General features: G+C 36.1%; 1 protein-coding gene across 1 annotated transcript in view; it reads right to left on the reverse strand.

Moving 5' to 3' along the window:
- The window catches only part of LOC107561423 (cadherin-15-like), a 39987-nt gene that overhangs the window by 6602 nt on the left and 10320 nt on the right, over window positions 1-23065 (reverse strand). Inside the window, exons 3-5 of the mRNA XM_016245866.1 lie at window positions 1778-1942; window positions 1080-1235; window positions 599-743 (exon numbers count right to left, since the gene is read on the reverse strand). Coding sequence (XP_016101352.1) covers window positions 599-743; window positions 1080-1235; window positions 1778-1942 — 466 coding nt within the window. The remainder of the gene's footprint in view (window positions 1-598; window positions 744-1079; window positions 1236-1777; window positions 1943-23065) is intronic.

Consider the following 23065-nt stretch of genomic DNA (forward strand, 5'->3'; position numbering starts at 1 on the left):
TGTGGAACATGGAATAGAACAGCCTAGCCATTTTGCTAAATAAAAAAATTTTAGAAGAAGAAAAAAAAACACGGTTGATGCAATCTGAAGGTTCAAGTTGATCTTTGCTGAAGTTGGTTGATGAAAAAGAACCAGTTTGAGTCAGATTATCTTGGTGAATGGAAAGTCAAGGCCCGAGGCCTGGCACAAACTTAGGGTGTCCTGGAGCGTTCTAGCTCATGTCTTCATCTTAGAATCTAACCGAACCACCGACTCTGGGCGGGTCACTGATGTGGGGCCTTTAAGGTCTTGGAAGATTCATGCCTCTCAAGATGGGCTTGTCCAATGAGAAAGGCTGACGTCCCAAGTGGGAGGTTGGACATACTGGGGATTTTTATGACCCTTTGTGTGAAAGCATGGTAATTTGCATATGGAACTTGAATCGAAATTACTAATGATTCTAAGCATCATGGTTCAGTGGAAATTAAGGTAATGATATAATTTTCATTTTTGAATGAACTATTCATTGCATTGATGTGACAGTGTTTTCTTATTTTATATAAAATAATTATTTTATTTCTTAAAATTTTTTAAATACTATTGTGCATGCATATCTTACCTGGAACAGAGAATTCTGGGATAGTTCCAACAAACTCCTTCTGGGTAAATTCAGGCCTGTGGTCATTCTGATCTAAAACGTAGATTTCAATCGTGGTGGGACTTTCCAGTCTCTCTCCACTTGGGGAAAGTGCAAAAGCTTTGAGCTGAGGACATTATACATATAAGTTATTCAGATATATCACATAATTCATCAAACTCTTATATGTGAGCTCTACAGCAGGGTTCATAAGTTTGGGACCGTACTGTAAATATGGAAAAAACTGTATTATAATTGTGAAAAAATTCAAAAGAAAGAAAGAGTATTTTTTTATATTTAAATATCAAATAATGGATATTGTTCTGCACTATTTCTTGGTCACAATTATTCAATTTGATAAAAATGCAATAGAAGCTTCCCATTTTCACCAGTGGTCTCAGACTTTTGTTTCCCTCTGTTCATGACTTAATTATAAAAACACAATTCCAACAAGCACGTTTACCTTAAAGCTCTTGTGTTTTTCCCTGTCTAGTGGCATTTTGCTCTTGATCCATCCTGTTTTTTCATCAATTTCAAACAGGCCTTTGGGGTCCTGGTCAACCCCAGGCCCCTCCAGCATGTATATCACCTCCCCGGTGAAAACCTTGTCTGATTTGATCTGTGAGAGTGGACATGGAACGTGTTACAACCATATGGTAAACAGCTTATATCTACTCATAGAGTGTGTGGATATGTTTCATGTTTTACCAGATATTTACTGTGTGTGTGTGTGTGTTACACACAGAGCCTTGCTAATTCTTTTATTTTGCTGTATTGCATATTTTTGTAGTTGTTTTAAACCAGAATAATATGACGAATAAAGTACTAATTTTGTCAATAGTTCTATTCATAAAAATACATTACCTCTTTAAATTAGTATACTCTAGTTCAGTGGTTCCCAACCCTGGTCCTGGAGGCACCCCAACACTGCACATTTTGCATGTCTCCTTTCTCTGACACACCAATTTCAGATCTTGGAGTCTCTACTAATGAGCTGATGATCTGAATCAGGTGTGTTTGATTAAGAGACTTGCAAAGCATACAGTGTTGGGGTGCCTCCAGGACCAGGGTTGTGAACCACTGCTCTAGTGAACTCTGAAAAAGTTTTTTTTTTCTTTTTCAGATCTATGTTGGGCAACTAATGGTGGGCTGTGTGTTTACCTGGACCAGATCTTCAGGAACCTGCTTGCTGTTTTCAGATACTCGGATTGGTGGAATGATCCAGTCTCTCTTGACCCTGACCTGTGGACCTGCACTCCTGTGTCTCCATGGGTACAGCACAGCTGGCTTCAGATCGCTCTGTGTTACCTGACTGCTGCTGCTGACCTGCAACAAAAACACATAGGGCAGTTATTTATAATCTGGATGTTCTTCGGTGACATGCACACAACCCACAGGTCTTTCTGCATCTGAATAATTTCTGTGCCACTAATGTCAGTAAATTGCAAAAATCATGGCCCTGATGGCTGATGTCATGAAAAGCAATCTTTCTCCATTGAGGACTCAGAAGTGCCGCTGTATTCTGACTTAAATATTTTGCAAGGCTTTTATATAGTTATAAATTCATTTACACATTAATCATGAGGCACTTTAATTTGATTTAATTCAGCATTCCCTTGTGTAAAAGAAGTGCTTAATTGCATCGAATGTGCACTTCTGATGTACTTTAGATCTAGTATATGGAATGTTTCTACAAAAATGTACTTGCAGATAATATAATATTAATAACATAAAAGGCACTTGCACTTGCACACTTATTTTGATGTAGGCCTACATTTATTTTGGCATGTAAAAAAAAGTACTTTTAACTGTAGTGTATTATTAATATTACATTTAATGTTAAAATATTTTTAAATGTCATTACAAATATGTATTAAAATTATGGCATACAATTCTCAATAGAAATTATATTAAAATATATTTTAGTTAACCATAAATGCTTGTCAGTACATTCTGCAGTACACTTTAACCATATTTTAAAGACAATGGAAGTAATTATGAAATTAGATATGCAGATGTACTTAAGTCCTACTTGAGTGGGTCGAAAAAGCTATTTTAAGTTCAACTAATTGCTTTTAATATAAATAATGCATTTACAGGTAATTATAAATAACATGTCGTCAAGTGTCTTAAAACATTACATTCAGTAAATTCTTGCAAAGGATATTATTTGCATACTTTTAAGAAAACGTATGATAAAGCGTTACAAGGGTTGGTACTTTCACAGTCTCACAAACCTGCATTTCTAGCACAAACCTCTAGGGGTCTATTAAAGGAAATCCTGACAACAGTGTGCTTTGAAGGCCTGTGGTGGTGGAGTGAACCTAACTTACATTTCTTTTTTTCTCCCTTACCTCTTATTTTTCTTTCATAAAAATAAACACTATCATATATTGAGGTCTAATGACTGCACTAATATGTTCAGCCAAAATAAAGGGCTCATACAACACTCCCCTCTCTCTCCCTCACACACACACACACACACACACACACACACACACTCATGCAGCTGTTTAGCAGGGAAACAGGCTCAGTTTTCGCCACCCAAGGCCTGTCACGCTGAAACACACTCTCTTTTGCCTGCACCTGACTGGGGTCAGAGGTCAGCTGCTAAACATGCTTTAGTGACAAAATTCCACACACAGTGACAGAATTCTCCCATGCACTGACACAATGTGTGTCAAGCTCTCACTATGGACCAAGCCTGATTTATGAAACTACAAGAACTATGTAACTGTAGTCATTTGCCAAAGATAAATGCAAGGAGAAGTAACATTTTGTAAATGGCTTTGAGTAAATAAGCTGCACCATCAGGGTCTAAAATTAACTGTTTGCCACACCTGTCACTGGTGAGTATGTAATAAAAATTTACCAGCCATAAATACCTCTGTTAATACTACATCCATGAAAGTATATTTTGCTTTGTTTTATTATATTTAGGATACGCTTGTGAAAAAGAAGTGTGCTTAAATGCTCACTTGTAGTGTACTTCAAATCATAAAAGTATAAATTAAAAAAAAAAATGACTTTCACATAATATAATGACTCAGTTTAACACACTTTTAAAAAGAGCACTTTGTAAAAATGCCAAATTAAAAGTTTTAATGCAAAATACATTATAAATCATGTTTTAACAATATTTTATCGTGAAGAAATACACTTATTTTGGTGTTGATGACATGATGTGCAAAGGACATGAATTACTTGATTATGATTTGAACTATACATTCTAAAAAATGCTGGGTTAAAAAGGGACAAACCCAGCTATTGGGTTGTTTTGACCCAGCGGTTTGAACCCAAAACAACCCAGTAGCTGGGTTTGTCCCTTTTTAACCCAGCATTTTTTAGAGTGTAGTGTGTTTTTCAACATTACATTTAAAATTATTATATTTTAAATGTACTAAATTGCAAATTCATCATTACAGTTGTGTAATTACAAATATAATTAAATGATATCCAGGTTTCAGTAGAAATTACATTAAAGTATATTTTAGTTTACCACAAATGCTCGTCAGTTTAACCATATTTCAAAGACACTAGAAGTAATTACGACATTATACAATATAACAATATAATTAAGACATACTTAAGTGGGTCAAAAAGTGATCTAAAGTTCAACTAATTGCATTTCATATACATTTAAACTACAATACATTTCTATTTAATTGCAATTAACGTGATTAAGTGTCCAAAAATATTACATTCAGTTTGTACTGAAGTATATTCTTTTGAAGTACATTATTTACATAATAAGTACTCTTTTTAAAAGTATGCTGAAGTGTACTTCCTTATCACAAAGGTATTTTATTTCAAATTATTGATTGATTACACTCTAAAAAATGCTGGGTTAAATACAACCCAGTGCTGGGTAACATAGGGACAAACCCAGCAATTGGGCTGTTTTGACTCATCGGTTTGGTTAAATGTTTAACCCAACCTTCTGGGTAGTAAACCAACCGCTGGGTCAAAACAACCCAATTGCTGGGTTTGTCCCTATTTTACCCAGCACTGGGTTGTATTTAACCCAGCATTTTTTAGTGTGTAATGATTTGTTTTCCCCAAATTTGAAAAAGGTTGATTTTTATTTATTTATTATTTGTTTAATAAAAGAAAAAGTTGAAACAAGGCCCAAAGTATCGTTTTGTACATTCTGCTGCACTATGTTGCAATCCCTAAAAAAGAGTTATTAATAAACTGGCCAGTACTCACCAAAGGCAATTCTTTTTTTGTGCATTTGGCGCTCTGTAAGTGTTCATTTTGAACCCTGTGTGACACATTTGAGGAACAAAAGACTTAAGAGGACCTCATTTAAGAAGCAAATCTTAAATAGCAGCGATGGCTGTCATAGTTCTTTGATTTTCTCATGGGTGCAGCAGTGGAACTGTTTCCTGAAAGCATGCCTCTGAGCAGCCCATGCAGAATGCTAGACATCACAGGCATGCACAGACCCTGCTAGAGCGCACTAATCTTAGAGCAGCCTGAATTCTCCATTCTACTAGTGTAATACTGCATTACACTCAGTCTAAGGTGTTTACTCTTGTATTTCAGGACTCAGTTCCCAAACAACAGTCCCATTTTTTGACTATTTCAACATTTTTTAAACTGAACACACACAAATAAACATGCAAATGTTTACATGGAAAGAAGTTAGGTGAATTCAGTTCAGTTCAAATTAGTGATAGATCTGTATCGTTCAAACAAATATTTTGCTAATTTGCAACTATCGGCATTAATATAGAAATGGTCATTTCCGTGTCCCTTCCAAAAATCACGGTCAATCCCTTTCTACTTTTTTTGGTTTTCAAATATTTTGTTTGTGAATTTTGTGTAAATATTGTAAAATAATTTCATTTCCATTTATTTTAAGCATTATTGTGTATATTTAATTGTCACAATTTCTATTATACATATTAACATAATATCAACCAGCAGAAATCTTTTGAGACATGGTGAGTTGGATATTTGAGTTTCAGCTGACTTCAGTTGAGTAGTTGTTATTCAGGGGCCGTTTACACGACAATGTTTTCAGCCAAAAACTGGAAACTTTTTATGCGTTTTGCCTGTTCGTTCACATGACAACAGCGTTTTGGGGACTGAAAAGACATATTTTTTGAAAACTTTGATCAGTCTTCAAGATCAAAGTGTGTGTTGGTGGGAAGTCAGTTTTCTGGGTGGCATTTACAGGAGGTCTCTTGATGTCTTTAACAGAGTTGCACATTTGGTTACTTCTCTTATCATTTACGCAGGGTCTGTTTATGTACTTCCTCGCCTCATTTACGACATGCATGAGTGCTTTTTAGTCTGTGTATTCTTATCTGAACTTCCTAGACTGTCCACCTGGAAAGATGAATCATTTGTTTCTCCTACACAGAGAGAAGCAATGAGATGAAATTAATCGGAGAGTAAATGAACACAGCTTCTCCTCAGAAAAAGGCCCCAGTAATCTCACATCTCTCTCCTTAAAACCTCAACAATGTTTAAAAAACAGTTCAGATTTGCCCAAATACTAAAGGCTGCGAATCAAATCTGACATACTTTAATATTACCTCAAATTCGTCCATTTTTGCATCTCGTAAGGATTTTTTTTAAAAATACAACTCTGGGAGAAATACTTGAATGAGACATAAGTGAGATCTCCATTATGTCTCCTGAGCAATGTGAGCTGTATGTGAAAACATTTGCTCAAGGGAAGCACTAATCTGTCACAGGGCTGAAAATACCCTACTGTCTGAACCAAATACTAATACCCCCAGAGACAGCAGGTGCCATCCGCAGACTTTGTGGCAACCCCCAACCTCTCATTCAGTTATCCACCAAAACATAGCCTAGACTTATTTCATGATAGTTTTATGAAGGTCCGAGAAAGTGTAATCATTTTGGGCCTTTTAGTACTCTGGGGGGAAAAATCCACAGTTGTTGCTCTCTGGATCACATTTATCCCAGTTTAGCTCTACTTTTACCAGAGTAAGGCATTCCTAAAGCTCCACTGACATATGGCAGGGTCAGCTGGTCCGACCCATGGCACTGATGGTGCAGGCGTGACTAACAGAATGAGATATGCTACATTTCTGAGGAGGAGAACAAACTAAGTGAGTGTGGAACACATTAGGCCTACGCATGTGTGTCCAACAGAGTTTTGAACTAGTTATAGTGCTTTTTTGAGTTATATTCATGAATGTCTAAATAGTTGAGTACAATGCATTATGCAAATTTTTAAGATAAATAAATTAATACATATATATATATATATATATATATAAAACTAAAATTAGCTTTGTGGATAAAGGCCAGCATGTATATATAAACCTCATAATTCCTGGATGAATCCAAATTTGGCATTTTGTTTATCTTGGCTAACTGGTGTGGGGATGTGTGATCCTGTGTGTGTCTCAGAGACAGTATATGGCATGACAGAATGCTGGGCTGGATGAGAGGTTGGAGAGGTCACACAGGTGATGACGTTCTGTCATGTCATTCTCAAGTCCAGTAAGTGCCTTGTGTCCAAGGTCACCCCTTTCTTTCTTTCGAAACTAAAATATACTTTAATGTCATTTCTATGGAAACTTGACATGTATTTAAATAACGTGTACTTACACAATTGTAATGAGGATGTTGCAATTTGATACACTTGAAATATATTTATTTGAAATGTAATGTTAAAAAACACTCAGTTAAAATAAATATTAAGTAGTCTGCATGTGTTTTAGTATTTTAGTCAACACATCAAAATAAGTGCACTTCTTTAAAGCATGATAAAAGATTATTAAAACATAATTATTTTAAATGTACTTCAAAGTAAAACTTTTAATTTGGCATTATAAAAAATTGCACTACTTAAAAGTGTACTTAAGTGTGTTAAATGTCCTTTGATTTCATTAATATTATATTATTTGCACATACTACAATTTCTTTCTTTCTTTCTTTCTTTCCAAGAACTGTCAGCCAGGATCATGGCAGTAATGGAACCTTCATAACCAGGCCATGCTGTCATGTCATGCTAATTTAAACAGGCGGTGACAATTATAATGTCCAATTAACGCGGTCCCATCTTGGTTTCCTAAACTAGAATTACGATAAACAATAGTGCTTTTTTGAATTATATTCATGAATGTCTAAATAGTTGAGTACAATGCATTATGCAATTTTTTAAGATAAATAAATTAATACATATATATATATATATATATATATATATATATATATATAAAACTAAAATTAGCTTTGTGGATAAAGGCCAGCATGTATATATAAACCTCATAATTCCTGGATGAATCCAAATTTGGCATTTTGTTTATCTTGGCTAACTGGTGTGGGGATGTGTGATCCTGTGTGTGTCTCAGAGACAGTATATGGCATGACAGAATGCTGGGCTGGATGAGAGGTTGGAGAGGTCACACAGGTGATGACGTTCTGTCATGTCATTCTCAAGTCCAGTAAGTGCCTTGTGTCCAAGGTCACCCCTTTCTTTCTTTCGAAACTAAAATATACTTTAATGTCATTTCTATGGAAACTTGACATGTATTTAAATAACGTGTACTTACACAATTGTAATGAGGATGTTGCAATTTGATACACTTGAAATATATTTATTTGAAATGTAATGTTAAAAAACTATTTGGTTAGGATTAGGGTTACTTGCATCATGTAATTATGCATAATTTATTGTTATTATAATAGTATGTATATGTAACGTGTAGTAAGGACACCTTAAAATAAAGTGTCACCAAAGTTATGAATCACCGGCACTGATGAACAGAATTAAAGAAAATGACCAAGTTATCAGCAAGCTGAGACAATGATATAGAAATTTACAACTTAACTAAACTGTTTCAAACTCAAACAATTTAGAGCAATACCTGAAACTCAACGCAGTAAAAATAGATCACTCCTGATATAATCAAAAAAGCTGTCAACACTGCAAGTAGTTCAAGTAGCTCTGTAGTTTAAAGATTTCCCTTTTTATTACTGTGAAGCTGTGTTGAAAAAAATCTGCAATGTATAAGGCGCTATAAATAAGGTGACACCTCTGGATATGCAATGAAAATGATTTGGAAACCAGTTCAAGACTTTTGTTGACAAATCAACATTAAATAATTTCATAATTTCCCACAGTGATGCTTTAAATTATTGAGCAATCAATAAATGTTAAAGGGATAGTCCACTGAAAAAATAAAAATTCCGTTCCAAAATGTTGTTCCAAACCCATAAAACCTTGGTTTAACTTTGGAACACAAATTAAGATTTTTTTGATGAAATACGAGAGCTTTCTGACCCTCCAGACAGCAAAGCAACTGAAACGTTTTATACTTTTAGTGCGCTTTCTTCATGGTATTCTGGTGGTGGAGACTGATCCGGAAGAGAAGAAATCGCTGAATAAAGTCATTATTTTAGTTTTCTTTGCACACAAAAAGTATTCCTGTAGCTTCATAACATTATGGTTGAACCACTGATGTCACATGGACTATTTTAACGATGTCTTTACTACATTTCTGGGCCTTGAACATGTCAGTTGCATTGCTGTCTATGCGAGTCAGAAAGCTCTTGGATTTCATCAAAATATCTTAAAGGGGTCATATGATGCGATTTCAATTTTTCCTTTCTCTTTGGAGTGTTACAAGCTCTTGGTGCATAAAGAAGATCTGTAAAGTTGCAAAGACTAAAGTCTCAAATTTGTCACATGTGGTTGCCACAAGCCCGCCTGGCGCGCCGTTCTCAAGCCCACCCGCCGCCGCTCACTCAGGCCCGCTGCCGCTTACTCAGGCCCGCAGTGTGAAACTACTTTGTTTGGTCTTCCAAAAGAGGACACGACTAGAAATCAGTGGTTAAGTTGTATTTACAACACTGTTCCAGAACAGTTCAACCCAAATATTCAGATGTGTGCAGCACATTTTCTGAAGGACTGTTTCCAGATCCTGGAAGAGTAGACTACAATGCCGGCTGGTCTGACTCACAGTCTGTAAGTATGTTTTCATTTTAAGGATTTGCCACTGATGATTCAAACGCGAGCTTTGAGCAGTGTAGAGTAGCGCTTGTTTGTCATTTCTCCGATCACAAATGCAGTCATGGTTTTATGTTTACATGGCGCGATGCAACACAATGTGAAAAAAAGACAGTATAAGTCATTATAATCCATAATTATGTCCCCACTGGATGCAACAAATGCCTCGTTTATGATGGGTTTTATTGTTTTTGTCTCGTCGTTCTGTCCGGGACATGGCATCACAGTATTGTAGGGGCGTAACATTTCCGTCACACGCTTGAGGTATTCGGCCAATCACAACGCACTGGATAGCTGGCCAATCAGAACACACCTCGCTTTTCAGACCGATGAGCTTTGTAAAAATCAACGCATTTCAGAAAGGCGGGGCATAGAGGAGAAACAATAATGTGCAGTATGTGGAAAATAATGTGTTTTTTTAACCTTAAACCGCATAAACACATTTCATTACACCAAATACACCAAATAATGTTCTTTTTGGCAACATCAAATGACCTCTTTAATTTGTGTTTCGAGGATGAACAAAGGTCATACGGGTTTGGAATGACATGAGGGTGAGTAATTAATGACAGAATTTTCATTTTTGGGTGAACTATCCCTTTAAAGCATTAATAGTTTGCCCAAAAATGAATTTTTCTGTTCAAGTGAAAGCATTTAGTCAAGCTGTTCTAAACCTGTATGAGTTTCTGGTCCCACTTTATATTGTATATTGTTCATATTGTATTGCAAAACACTTGCTGCTATTGAGGTGGGATACAGGTAAGGTTAGGGACAGGTTTGGTGGTATGGGTAGGTTTAAGGGTGGGTTAAGGTGTAAGGGATGGGTCAACAGTGGAATTATGAATGTAAGTACAGAAATTGATTAGATATTTAATTACATGCAGGTATTTTTTAAAATATAAGTACCATGTAAAAACATGTATTTACACAATAAGTGCTTTGTAGCAAATGGTGTCAATATATATATATATATATATTTTGACTCAAATAAGACTAGTTAATGTAGATGTTACCATTTATAGGTTACTTTTTCCCCAGTGCTGTATGGTTTTGATTTCAATTTTTAAAGCTGTAGTGTTTCGAAAAACCTAATTCAAGCCAGAATTACTCTCAGGTTATGTGCACCACAACCATCATTAAAATGACACATATCATGGTTATTTTCCTCATTTAATATTAATTTCCAAACATAAAGAAACTACATAGTAACACTTTTTCTAAGTTGTAAATAAAAAGAAAACACGATTTCAGTCTTTCTACTTCAAAATTGAATTCAGTGTGTTACTTCGTGTTTATTTGTCATTATTTGCAAAATTTACTAGCAATTGTTTTAAAGCAAATCCTACACCAGTGTATTTTTAAAATCATGTACACTCATATGCGATGAAGACTCCTGTCAAATTAAAACCTAATAAAAGCTGTGAATAGAGCATTTCTGTGAAGGTTTTGTCAGTTTAAGTCCAAGAAGCCATATTAAGCAGGCAAATAAAAATGAGTGTATAGCAGCATCTGGTTACTGCATTAAAGAAATAAGACAACTGAAAGAAAACTGATAAGGTTGTAGTATGCTAGAAATGGGTGGTTTGTCAACTAAGTGAGCAAATACGTGTAGTGTGTGTGTTGAGGGATGAATGTACAGCACCTGTCTCTGTCACACTGGGCAGCAGCTGGCAGGAGCCGGCCTGTTCCTTCATCTACACAAAACCACCCTTCACTTCAGAGAGACAGAGAGAGAGAGAGAGAGAGAGAGAGACGTCTCTGCTGCCCATTGCTGACTCAACTGTCTCTAAAGACTGGTTCCCACACTCTTTTTGTCTCTTCTAAAGATTGGTTCCACACATTTCTTGGACACGGCATCTTTTCTTATGAATCATTTTTTCCTCTCTATGGACTGCCCGCAGATGCTAATGAATTTGCAATGCTGAATATATTTAGAAATGTGTCAAAACTTGGTCAGTGACGTTCTTAATTTACGAGAGCCAACATCTAGGCACATATAAGGTCGAAATCCCTTTTCTGTGAAACAGTTATTAAATTGTTTGCATATGCCTACTACAGCTTATACTTAATTTTCTGTAAAGCATCTAAAAGCTGTTTTCTCCTCACAATGCTTGTGATGGCGCCCTCTGCGGGTATGGTAACAGCTGCTGTTTTTAGGCTTCCCTTTGTGTTATTGGTTAATTTGTATATATGAAATTTGATTTATGTTGTGTTGACTGTAACTTTCCAAGTATCAAATAAAAGTATAATGAAAAACACTGACACACTTTGAAAATGAACAAATGTCCTCCAAATCAAAGTTTAGACTGAATGTAAACAGCATCCTTTATAGAGTAATCAGGATTTATGATTGCACTGCCAAAGTCTTGTATATCACTATGTTTTTAAGGGTCATATATAATTATGCTTAAAAAAACATGAATGAAAAGTAAATGGACATACACTGATTATTTCGTTAATGTATATTTGATTTTTTTTTTTTTTTAGAAAACATGAGTGTGCACCACTGATCTATATAAATGTATTATTATTATTATTATTATTGTTATTATGAAATTCATGTCTGATATGCAAAAAAAAAGGAATAAAAGAAAGAGCAGAAAGGAAGGCATGGCATGGAGTTGAATCTGGGGTAAAAAGGATGAAAGGAGCAAAACAGAAGCAGAGTATTTATGCTTTTGGTAACACTTTACTTGAAGGGGTGTGCATAAGACTGACATGACACCTTCATAATCATGACATGACACATGTCATGAATATGAAGGAGGTTTTATGCATGTTTATGACAACTGTCATTAAGTGTCATTCGCTCAGTTATGTCATTTTTAATGCAAATATGACATTATTTGATCTAACCCTAACCTAACCCTGGCCGTACCCTTACCCCTAATCATAGCCCACAACAAAGACATCTCAAATAATGTCATCTTTGCATTACAAATTACGTAACTGAGCGAATGACACTTAATGACAGTTGTCATAAACATGCATAAAAAACTTCATATTCATGACATGTGTCATGTCATGATTATGTAGGTGTCATGTCATGATTATGAAGGTGTCATGTCAGTCTTATGCACACCCCTTCAAGTAAAGTGTTACCATGCTTTTTTATGAATTTATGAATTTTATTCATAGCCCTGGCTATATGTTTTTGGGTTTGTTAAAACTATTTTAAATAAGTCTTTTTTTTATATATAAATCAGACACGTCTCACTAGCTATACCTTAAAGTTGACAAATGTAATAAGAAAAAAAAAGAAAACTAGGAATCTAAATCACAAGCTTAAAGGAGACATATTATGCCCCTTTTTTACAATATGTAATATAAGTTTCTGGTGTCCTCAGAATGTGTCTGTGAAGTTTCAGCTCAAAATACTCCACAGATAATTTATAATATCATTTTGAAAATGCCTATTTTGAGTGGAAGCAGAAACACGCTGTTTTTCGGGCCTGTCTCTTTAAATGCAAATGAGCTGCTGCTCCCCGCCCCCTTTTCCAGAATAGAGCTGCGCCATTACAGCTCGTACCTGCTAAAAACATCTGTTTTGGTTCTGATTATCATGTTTATCGCGCTAAAATCATGCGGTTTAAACCATATGAGTTTAAACTTCTGAGATAAGGTTTTCTGAGAGCACACATCCGAAGCACACGGACAGAAAGCAGCTGTCACAGCATGTGAGTAACGTTACTAAACTAAGTTCTCATTCACACACAAGTTTACGTTAAAAACACACATGAGTTACAGAACCAGTCGGTTATGTCTGTGAAGGTAAACTGCTGGGAAATAAATCGCATGTTTATTTTAGATCTAAATAGTGTTCTGTGCTCGTCTGTGCAGCCAAAGGCAGAACAGTTAGTAACTTTCGTCATGGCATTAGAACTAGTACACCGTTGTCACTTGCGAAAACACAATGACGGTAATGTGGGTAGAAACTTACAGATTAAGGGGCGGTGATATTATAATGAGATCCCTTTGCAACGTCACCAAGGGAGCGAAATCAGACGCGCTCGTTTTCTCAGACGCTTGCAGAAAAAGGCTTACCAAAACAAAGTTACTGGGTTCATCTTTTTCACGTTTCCTTGGTTGGTAGATGCACTGGAGACCTGATTATAGCACTTAAAACCTGGAAAAGTCAGATTTTCATGATATGTCACCTTTAATAAAAAAGTGGCCCACTTTACCTGAATTAACCCTATATTATTTGCTGAGATATTAAACATTGTTTCCTAAAACAAATTTTAGCTCTAAAGTAACAGCTCTAACAATTATTTTACCTGAGCTACATAGGTTTGTGTGTGTACAGATAGTTAGATATATGTGTATATAGTTAATTCGCCATTATATATATATATAAGAAATGGCTATATTCAGTGGCCAGCTGATGGCAGTGTTGTACTGTCTGACTCACTAACTAGCAGCTCTGTTCTCCATTACCATTAGTGCACTCAATATATTCCATTCAAACCATATGGATGAGCTATATAAACTGTTTTATAGAGTTTAATGAAAGTCAAAAGCATGTTTCAAGATTGATAATGACACTTTTCAACTTTGTGAAATGCATTTGCTAAATCTGAATAAGCACCCCTCACAAATCAAAGTTTGATTGCTATTCAAATAACAGTGTTCAGTCTTCTTCCATCACATGCAATCTTAAATATTTGTATAAATATTTATTTGATATATTTAGAAATATTTATTTTAAAATAACTATTTTTGTTTACAGAAAACTGTTCTTACCAATTATCTAATGCAGGAATATTATACATTTCAGGAATTAAATCTCAGTAAATCTTGTTTAAAATGTGACATCCATATCCTCTTGACTACCAGGAAAAAAACAGTTTTGTGAATTTCGTATTTTTTTCTTCTTCATGTCATTGTTTAGAGCATAAGGAAAAAATTGTTTTTGAAAAATTACATTTTATTCATATGTTACGCTATGTCCATTATAGAGGACACCAGGACTTTAAAAAGTCTTTTATTTATTTTTATAAAAAGACATGAATAGGCAAAAACAGTGGGATTTTTGTTTTAATCACAAATCAATAAAAAAAAATTTATACCAAACTTTATATAAAGATGATTCTCAACTATGTTATGAAATATATAACAGAATGATTTGATATACCATTTTTCTCTAGCCAAAATGTGTGTAAAATGGCCATAAACGGGATTTCCCATTATAAACAATGCATCTATAAACTGTATCTAATTTTCATATCAATGTGTTTAGGCAACATATAATGAAAAAATATGTGTAATAATGGGAGTAATAATTGGCAAGATTTTCATAATAATATGTAATATTTCATAGCAATATTGAAATCCCTATTAATTTGTTGTGCCTCCCAAAATGTCTAATAAACATGCTTTAAGTCCTGGTGTCCTCTACAGTGGACATGTATGAAACTGATGTCCAGTTTCATAACAGAAAGTCATATTTTGATTTGAAACCCCATAACATTTCCCTGAGATGTTGATTTATAACAAACATTTTGAAAATTAGATTTAAATGATCATTACAAAATATTATCATATTTTCATAAGAGTGTTAAATTCGATCACTAAATTAATGTCAGCCATTTTTAAAGACCAAGGAGAGGGAGTGGTCATGGTGAAACTTCCAATCTGAAAAGCCCTGAATGCATCCAGACTTAGACATGTGAGGTCTCAGAGAAATCGCTAAAAACTAATGTCCTCTACAGAGAACAAAACTCCATCGCTGGTATTCATTAAAAGTTTAAGATCATCAATTGACCTTAGCACAACGTCCCAATATCGCATACATATATATTTTTAATTTAGACAGTAATTGAGAGAATTACCCATTGAGAGAAGAGTATGGAATAGGTTTAACAGGGTGGACTATGCTATTTTTAAACACAACAATATATAAAACTGACCAAATAGTTAATATAATTTTATATAGGCCTAAGGATTTTTGTGTGTGTGCAATTATCATTCATTTCATATATTTTAGCCTATAAAATTAGGCACTGAGTGAGCTGCTTGAGCTAAATACGTCTTGTTGTTTAAACTAAAAACAGCTTTTTACTGATGCAATGTTAAAAAAATAAAAAATAAATCACACCAGGATGGTCATCATGAGGTCATAAGCGGCTGCACAAATAGGCCTAGCAGCAATATTCTACTTGCCTCAACAGTTCCATATTTTTCTCTTTGATTTTGTGTTTATAAAACAAACTCTTCCTCACAAACCTACAGAGCTGGAGATTTATTTTAAGAATTCATTTGATTCCGACAAAATAAGGACCGTATCGCGCCACTCCCTTAAGTGTCAGTCATTCATCAGACGTATCTGCTGCGTGTGATTTATTAACTATTCACAAGACCTTTCTAGCAATTCTCTATTCCCGTTTGCCCACGTCTTTCTCTCTTTCATATTTTGTCTGTAGCAGTGCAGTGATGTGTGTGCAAAGGCTCGTTTTGGCTGTGGGGCTTTGGGTGTTCACTACAAAACAACATGACTCATCTCGCATTCAGAGCGCGCGCTCACACACACACACACACACACACACACACACACACACACACACACACACACACACACACACACACAAGCACATAGCTCTAAGAACCATCTTCTCCTTTTCCATTTTGTGAATTTAGTGCATTTTACAAAAGAGTTACTTGACAGATTTGCCTTCTTTTCGTGTTTAATGAGCTCCCCGAACACAGTCTTTATACAGCCTCTCCTGCCTGACACTTCTGTGCTGCTGCTTATCTGGACAGGAAGGTCAGATAACCCAACCGTCCGCGTACCCTGCCAAAAAATAAACTTATTTCAAATACACCAACCCAAACGTGCACAGACAGAGTGCTTGAGGGTGAAAGAAAGGACTTGGGTTGAATTAGAGGAGACGGTAGCCGCACTGGCACGCTTTGCCAATTAAAGCAAGGTGCGTCTTGCTTGACTGCGGCTGTGAACCGCGGACCGGACCGGGATAATAGGGCTCAATCGATGACACCCCGTCTTCCTTTCTCCTCAAAATACCTCCTACAGTCGCTGTCAGAGCAGAAAATGTCAGCTGGTGTATACACACATAAAAATAAACGACTGAACATTAGCACAGAAATATCCAATTACAAATACTGCGTGACTGCGTAAAGTCTACATCACGACGGCACCCACGGACATTCATTCTATGAGAAGTTATCCATGCTACTCTGGCCACCAGCAGCTGTGCAGTAGGAAAACAAACCTGCTGCCTTAACAGTCAGGACAGTGCTTACTCTGTACAATTCCAGGATTGTCACTCAGCATGATAACATATTGAACTACTACTAATATTTGCAATGTCTTTAGCAGTTTCACTTCAAACGGAACCTACACTACAGAACCTTTCTCCCCAGCACAACATGTGCGTACCATCACAGTAAAGTCAAAGTAAAATCAAGCCTTTGCCTGTTACACCAATTATAAAAGGAATTAAAGCAGGGAAGTCCAGTTCTGCTCTAGAAGGGCCACTGTCTTTCAAATTGTTAAACTCATCTGAAGCAGCTAATCAAGGTCTTCAGGGTTACTAGAATCTTCCAGGCAGGTATGGTATAGGACAAGTTGAGACTATACTCTATAAGACATATTTTTTTTGCATTAAAATCTTGATATATTTATAAAGCAAATGTAAGAATAATATTTAAATCGTTTTTAATGTTTCAAGATTACTGGACTGAATCAACGTAGGTTTACTTGCTCATGCGACGTTGATGAATTTAACTGATGGAAAGGAACCAGTTCAGTGGATCTTTACTTTACGCTTAGCTAAGAAATTTGTATTTCCCAAATATCTCATTAACAAAAGGTTACTCCCTATTTTTTTTATATTTGTATTTACTTATTTGTGAGCTGAGCAGTAAAAAAAAGTTGTATTTATCTGTGTACAGCACCATAGTACAGCCACATCCACAAAATATACCAGATATTTTTCATACATATTCATAGGGTCTTACTCCTACTTTATGTGAGGTGTTGCAGCAGTGTGTGTGTGTGTGTGTGTGTGTGTGTGTGTGTGTGTCAGGGGTCGTAGTGGTGAGATGTGTGTGTAAGTGGCACTGGAATGGTGGTGGTTGACAGTTACCAGTAAGGTTGAAGCTAATCTGTGCCATCAGCTGTCTGTTTTCTGGATGTCAGCGCACACACGCACACTAATGCCTGCCTGGTGCCACACACTCCGCTGGCAATGTCAGCTTGTCAGCCCACATATGCTCGTCTGTATGGAAGGAGAGGCGAGGACATGGGCAGCCTCCGTCTTTTTCCTGTCGTCCCCTACACTCGTCTCTCGGTGCCCTTACCCTCCCCTCCCCTCCCGAACCTCATCTCCGTCTCCCTCCTTTTCTCTTTCTCTACCACCACAACTACATCAAAACATGTTTCAGCCCATTTTTCAAAGCCTTTCTATTTTCTGGAAAATCTGTGCTTCTCAATTTGATTCATTCTCCTGTTCTCTAAGAATATTCTTCTGCCCACGTTTGTTCTGACTACCACTGCTGGAGGATCGCTATGGATAAGATAAATACTGCTTTGGAAATAAGCAGTAATAACACTATTACTTTGAATAAATGCAATTTTTGAATATGTTTGCCATCCTAGCTGACACTGTGCTGGCTGGCTTTTACTTACAATTTGTAGTCTGTTACTGAGTACAAATTGCATGATGAAAATTGTAGTTAGTAACATACACACGCATTTTATAATGTAATCTTGCTACTTTTAGATTACTTTTGACCAAACTTATCACGTTGATCTGAGATTTCATCTTGTATCAAATTAATATAAAGAGAAAGAAAATAATATTTTGTTTGTTTACCTGCATGTCATGTGACTATTAATCAACATCAGAGAACTGTGAACATGCAAATTAGTTAAATCATTGACTTAATTATTACCTACTTCACATCTCAGGGGGTACTTCTAATAAATATATCACATCAAAGAAAAATAAAGAATCACAAAAGTTTGGGACTCCCTGCATTAATTTACATGTAAATAAGAAATGGTGTGAACTTGTGCATTTGAATGTGTTTAAAGACAAAAGCCTTCCAAAGACAGAGAAATACATGGTTAAATAAATCACTGAATGACTATTTACAATTTTGTAAATATAATCTAATTACATGTATAGCATTCTATTAATTTACTAACTGCTGGTTTTCTTAAAAAAAAACCACTATCTTCTTAATTCTCTATTTTCTTTGTATTTATTATACAATTAACAAAAAGCAAAAAAGACATCTAACACTAGCTTGCTCTATTCTTTTTCTATTATATCTGTTTTCTTTTTATTTATTATAATCCAAAAAAAATAAAACTTGCTATGTGTGCTAAACAAAACCTTGCTAACTTGTCATAGCACTTGCATATTGCTCTTTTGTTGATTTTGATTGCTTCCATTGTCCTCATTTGTAAGTCGCTTTGGATAAAATCGTTTGCTAAATGACTAAATGTAAAAGTAAATGTAGGGATGCACGATATATCGGCCACCATGTCGGTATCGGCCGATAAATGCTTATTTTTTCTGTTATCGGTATCGGCCTGATAAGAAAATTTGGCCGATATCTTAAAGCCGATAAATAATGCATTATTTCCTTCAGAGACACTTCAGATGCGCGCTGTTCGTTTGCAGCCTTTTGTGCAATTGTACGTTGTAATTTTGTACAATTGTGCTCTTTAAATACTATTGTGTACCTTTAAGGTACCAGTATGGACCTTTTTAAGTACAAAGATGCACATTTTCAAAAGTGACAGCTTTTATAATTGTATTATTATTTTTTTTTCTGAGAGTGTATTAACATTCTTGTCATTGATTGCATTGATGCAATTGTTGTAATATTGTAGCATGAATGTGATCTGACCAAGTTTAGCAGTTTAGTTTCATATTTCTTCACATACTATTTTTCATACAGTACATACTGTAGTATGCAGCAAGCGGAACATGGATATTCCATTCTACATGTCCACAGCCCTTTGGAATATGAACTACAGCATGACTGACTCCTGCTGGGTAAAGCACTTAGAAATGGACATGCTAATATCCCATCACAATACACGATCACTGCACGCTCTGCTGAAAGAAATGTGCATTGTAAAATGAATCTGACTTTTGTTTTAAGATGTACAGTGTATGATGAGCTACAGAATTTTTTTCAGTTGATTTTCAGGAAAAATGACCTGCATATGAATGGACACTGCTGGCGATTGAATTTTTAGCTAATGCATGCTTTCACAGAATGTACAACTATGAATTCCCGCCTCTCTGTATGTATGTATACACAGTGAGGATCCAGAGGCTATTTCCTATGTCTGGGTCTGCCTGCAAGATATTCCCTTTTTTCTGTTCCTATTGCCCAGACTGAGTTTTATCTCCCTCTGTGCAGTTTGAAAACAATAAAAGAAAAGCGATGTGTCTTGTTCAGTCACTAAATAGCTGTCTCGTTTGGCCCCCTGAGGTGGCTGCACATCACTGACTGCCCCATTCATCAGCCCAACACTGCAGCCGACCCACAACTCTCAAACTCCTCAAATAAAGATGATAAATACCTCAGCCTGTGAGGAAGACGAGGGAAAATAAGGAGAGGGAGGGAACAGAGTACAGAGGGTATATATAGAGAGAGTAGGAGATCTGTGGAAGGACAGGTTAGAAGTAGAGTAAAAATGCATTCAAAAACGTGCATGCAACTTGTAGCACATATCAACCTTAAACATGTTACTTCATTTAATTTTACTGGACAGTTATTATGGAGACCAGCAGGGAATCATTGGAGAAAGACAGGGGAGTCAGATCAGGACATCAGAAGCTGGACTGGGACTTGTGTCACCCACGTGAGCACCACAGCTCAACGGAACTTGACGACCCTGAACTACTGCACCACAGTCCCATCAAAAGCCATTGTAACCAAGTACAAATCAGTGCTGTGGAAGCTACAAGTTACTGGTGTCAAGCTACACATTTGAAAAAGTATTAAGTAGTTATGCTACTGGTAAAAAGTTTGGGATAATTGAGATTTATTTTAATGTTTTTGAATGAACGCTTTCCTTCGGTTGCATTTATTTGATTTAAGAAAAAAAACAAAAACAGTAAATACCAAGATATTGTGAAAGATTATTACAATTCAAAGACAAATTAAAAAAAAATATATATATTTTTTTAAATATAATTTGTTCCTGTGATAAAAATTGCATTTTCGTAAGCTACTCCAATCGCACATGGTCTTTCATAAGTCATATGCTGATTTGGTGCTTGAAAACATTTCTTATTATTATCAATGCTGAAAATAGCTTTGCTGCTTGACATTTTTTTTTGTGGAAATTGTGTTACTGTGTTACTATTAAAAAGTTTGGGAGAAATAAGATTTAAAGAAAGAAAGAAAAAAAAGGTTTTTATATTGTACGAACTACCAACCCTACACCTAAACCTATCACTAACAGGAAACTTTGTGCATTTTTAGATTTTCAAAAAACTTAATTATAAGCATGTTTCCTCATGAGGACCCAAAAAATGTCCCCACAATGAAAAGGATTTTGGATATTGTTATCTTTGTGGGGCCATTTTCTCCCTATAACGTAGGGTTTACCAGGACCACACACACACACACACGTTTACTTAGCTATCTAAATGGGGAAATTCCATAGGCTTAATGGTTTTTATACTGTACAAACTGTATATTCTATCACCCTACACCTAAACCTACCCCTTACAGAAAACTTTCTGCATTTTTACAATAAAAAAAAAACGTTGCTTACTTTATTTTTATTATTAGTTTTACAAATTAGGACGTCCCCAAAGTGAGGTTTTTGGAGAGTTTGTCAGGTTTAGCTCACTTTTGCGTACAAATTTGTCCCCAAAATATGGTTAAGTAGGTACACACTCACACACACACACACACACACACACACACACAGAAGTTTCTATGTTTTATGGGGAGATTCAGGCGTAAAAGTTTTAATACTGTATAAACTGTATTTTCTATCCCCTTACCCTAACCTTTCCCCTATACCCCTCAGCCCTAACACAAATCTTTCTGCAAAACAAAAAACAATACAAACAAACAAACAAACAAACTGTTTAGTATGTTTTCAAGCCATTTGGTTTACAAGGGCAGAGTAAGTATCCATATAAACCATGTTCACTTTGTAATACCCATGTCATTATACACATTTGGGTCCTCATAAACCATTCAAACCAGGACACACACACATGCCTTACTTTATTTTTATTATTAGTTTTACAAATTAGGACGTCCCCAAAGTGAGGTTTTTGGAGAGTTTGTCAGGTTTAGCTCACTTTTGCGTACAAATTTGTCCCCAAAATATGGTTAAGTAGGTACACTCTCACACACACACACACACACACACACACACAGAAGTTTCTATGTTTTATGGGGAGATTCAGGCGTAAAAGTTTTAATACTGTATAAACTGTATTTTCTATCCCCTTACCCTAACCTTTCCCCTATACCCCTCAGCCCTAACACAAATCTTTCTGCAAAACAAAAAACAATACAAACAAACAAACAAACAAACTGTTTAGTATGTTTTCAAGCCATTTGGTTTACAAGGGCAGAGTAAGTATCCATATAAACCATGTTCACTTTGTAATACCCATGTCATTATACACATTTGGGTCCTCATAAACCATTCAAACCAGGACACACACACATGCACAGGTTTCCATGTTTTATGGGGACAGTCCGTAGTCTGTCAATGGTTTTTATACTTTACAAACTGTAATTTCCATCCCCTAATGCCGAGTTCACACTGCACGATCTTAGCCCGATTTTTCACTCGCCGACAGGTTTTGCGAAATCGCGGCAAATGCCCGAAATCGGAGGAATCGGTGCTCGTTCACGCGAGTGACAATCACGCAGTGTGAATTATCAAAGACGCGATCTGAGGGAATCGCCGATGCGTCGCCGACGCCCGTGAAATATTTGGCATGCTAAATATCTGGAGCTGTCGGCGATTCACAATCACGCTGTGTGAAATGAGTTCTGACTGAAAAACACATCGGCAATGACCTACAGCCAATGAGAGACCAAGATACAGGGCAGCGGGAAGGTTGAGGAGGAGTTATATGAAACGTAGTTTGCGGACCAGTGTTGCCAAATCCGTGATTGCCGTCGGTTGTTTTTTATGTCAGCAGGTTAAAGCGACCCCAATAACGTGCTATTTCGTCCCTGGAATGTGAATTGTACCAGGAGAAAATTTGTATTTTACCCCCGAACGCGATTTTTTATTGGGGGCCCCGCCGAAAGAAATTGGGCTATTTTCAGGCTAGTTTTGAGTAGTAATTGGGTGGGTTTTGTAGCGAAAACCCGGCAACCCTGCACCAGACAGAGCTGTCAGTGATTCTTCCTATTGTGAAGTCATGCAATGTGAAACCCCCTGTCGCCGATCCATCGTGCAATGTGAACACAGCAGCAACTGA

The sequence above is a fragment of the Sinocyclocheilus grahami genome, unplaced genomic scaffold (genome assembly GCF_001515645.1).
Source record: "Sinocyclocheilus grahami isolate Dianchi unplaced genomic scaffold, SAMN03320097.WGS_v1.1 scaffold772.1, whole genome shotgun sequence".
In the NCBI taxonomy this organism is placed as follows: Eukaryota; Metazoa; Chordata; class Actinopteri; order Cypriniformes; family Cyprinidae; genus Sinocyclocheilus; species Sinocyclocheilus grahami.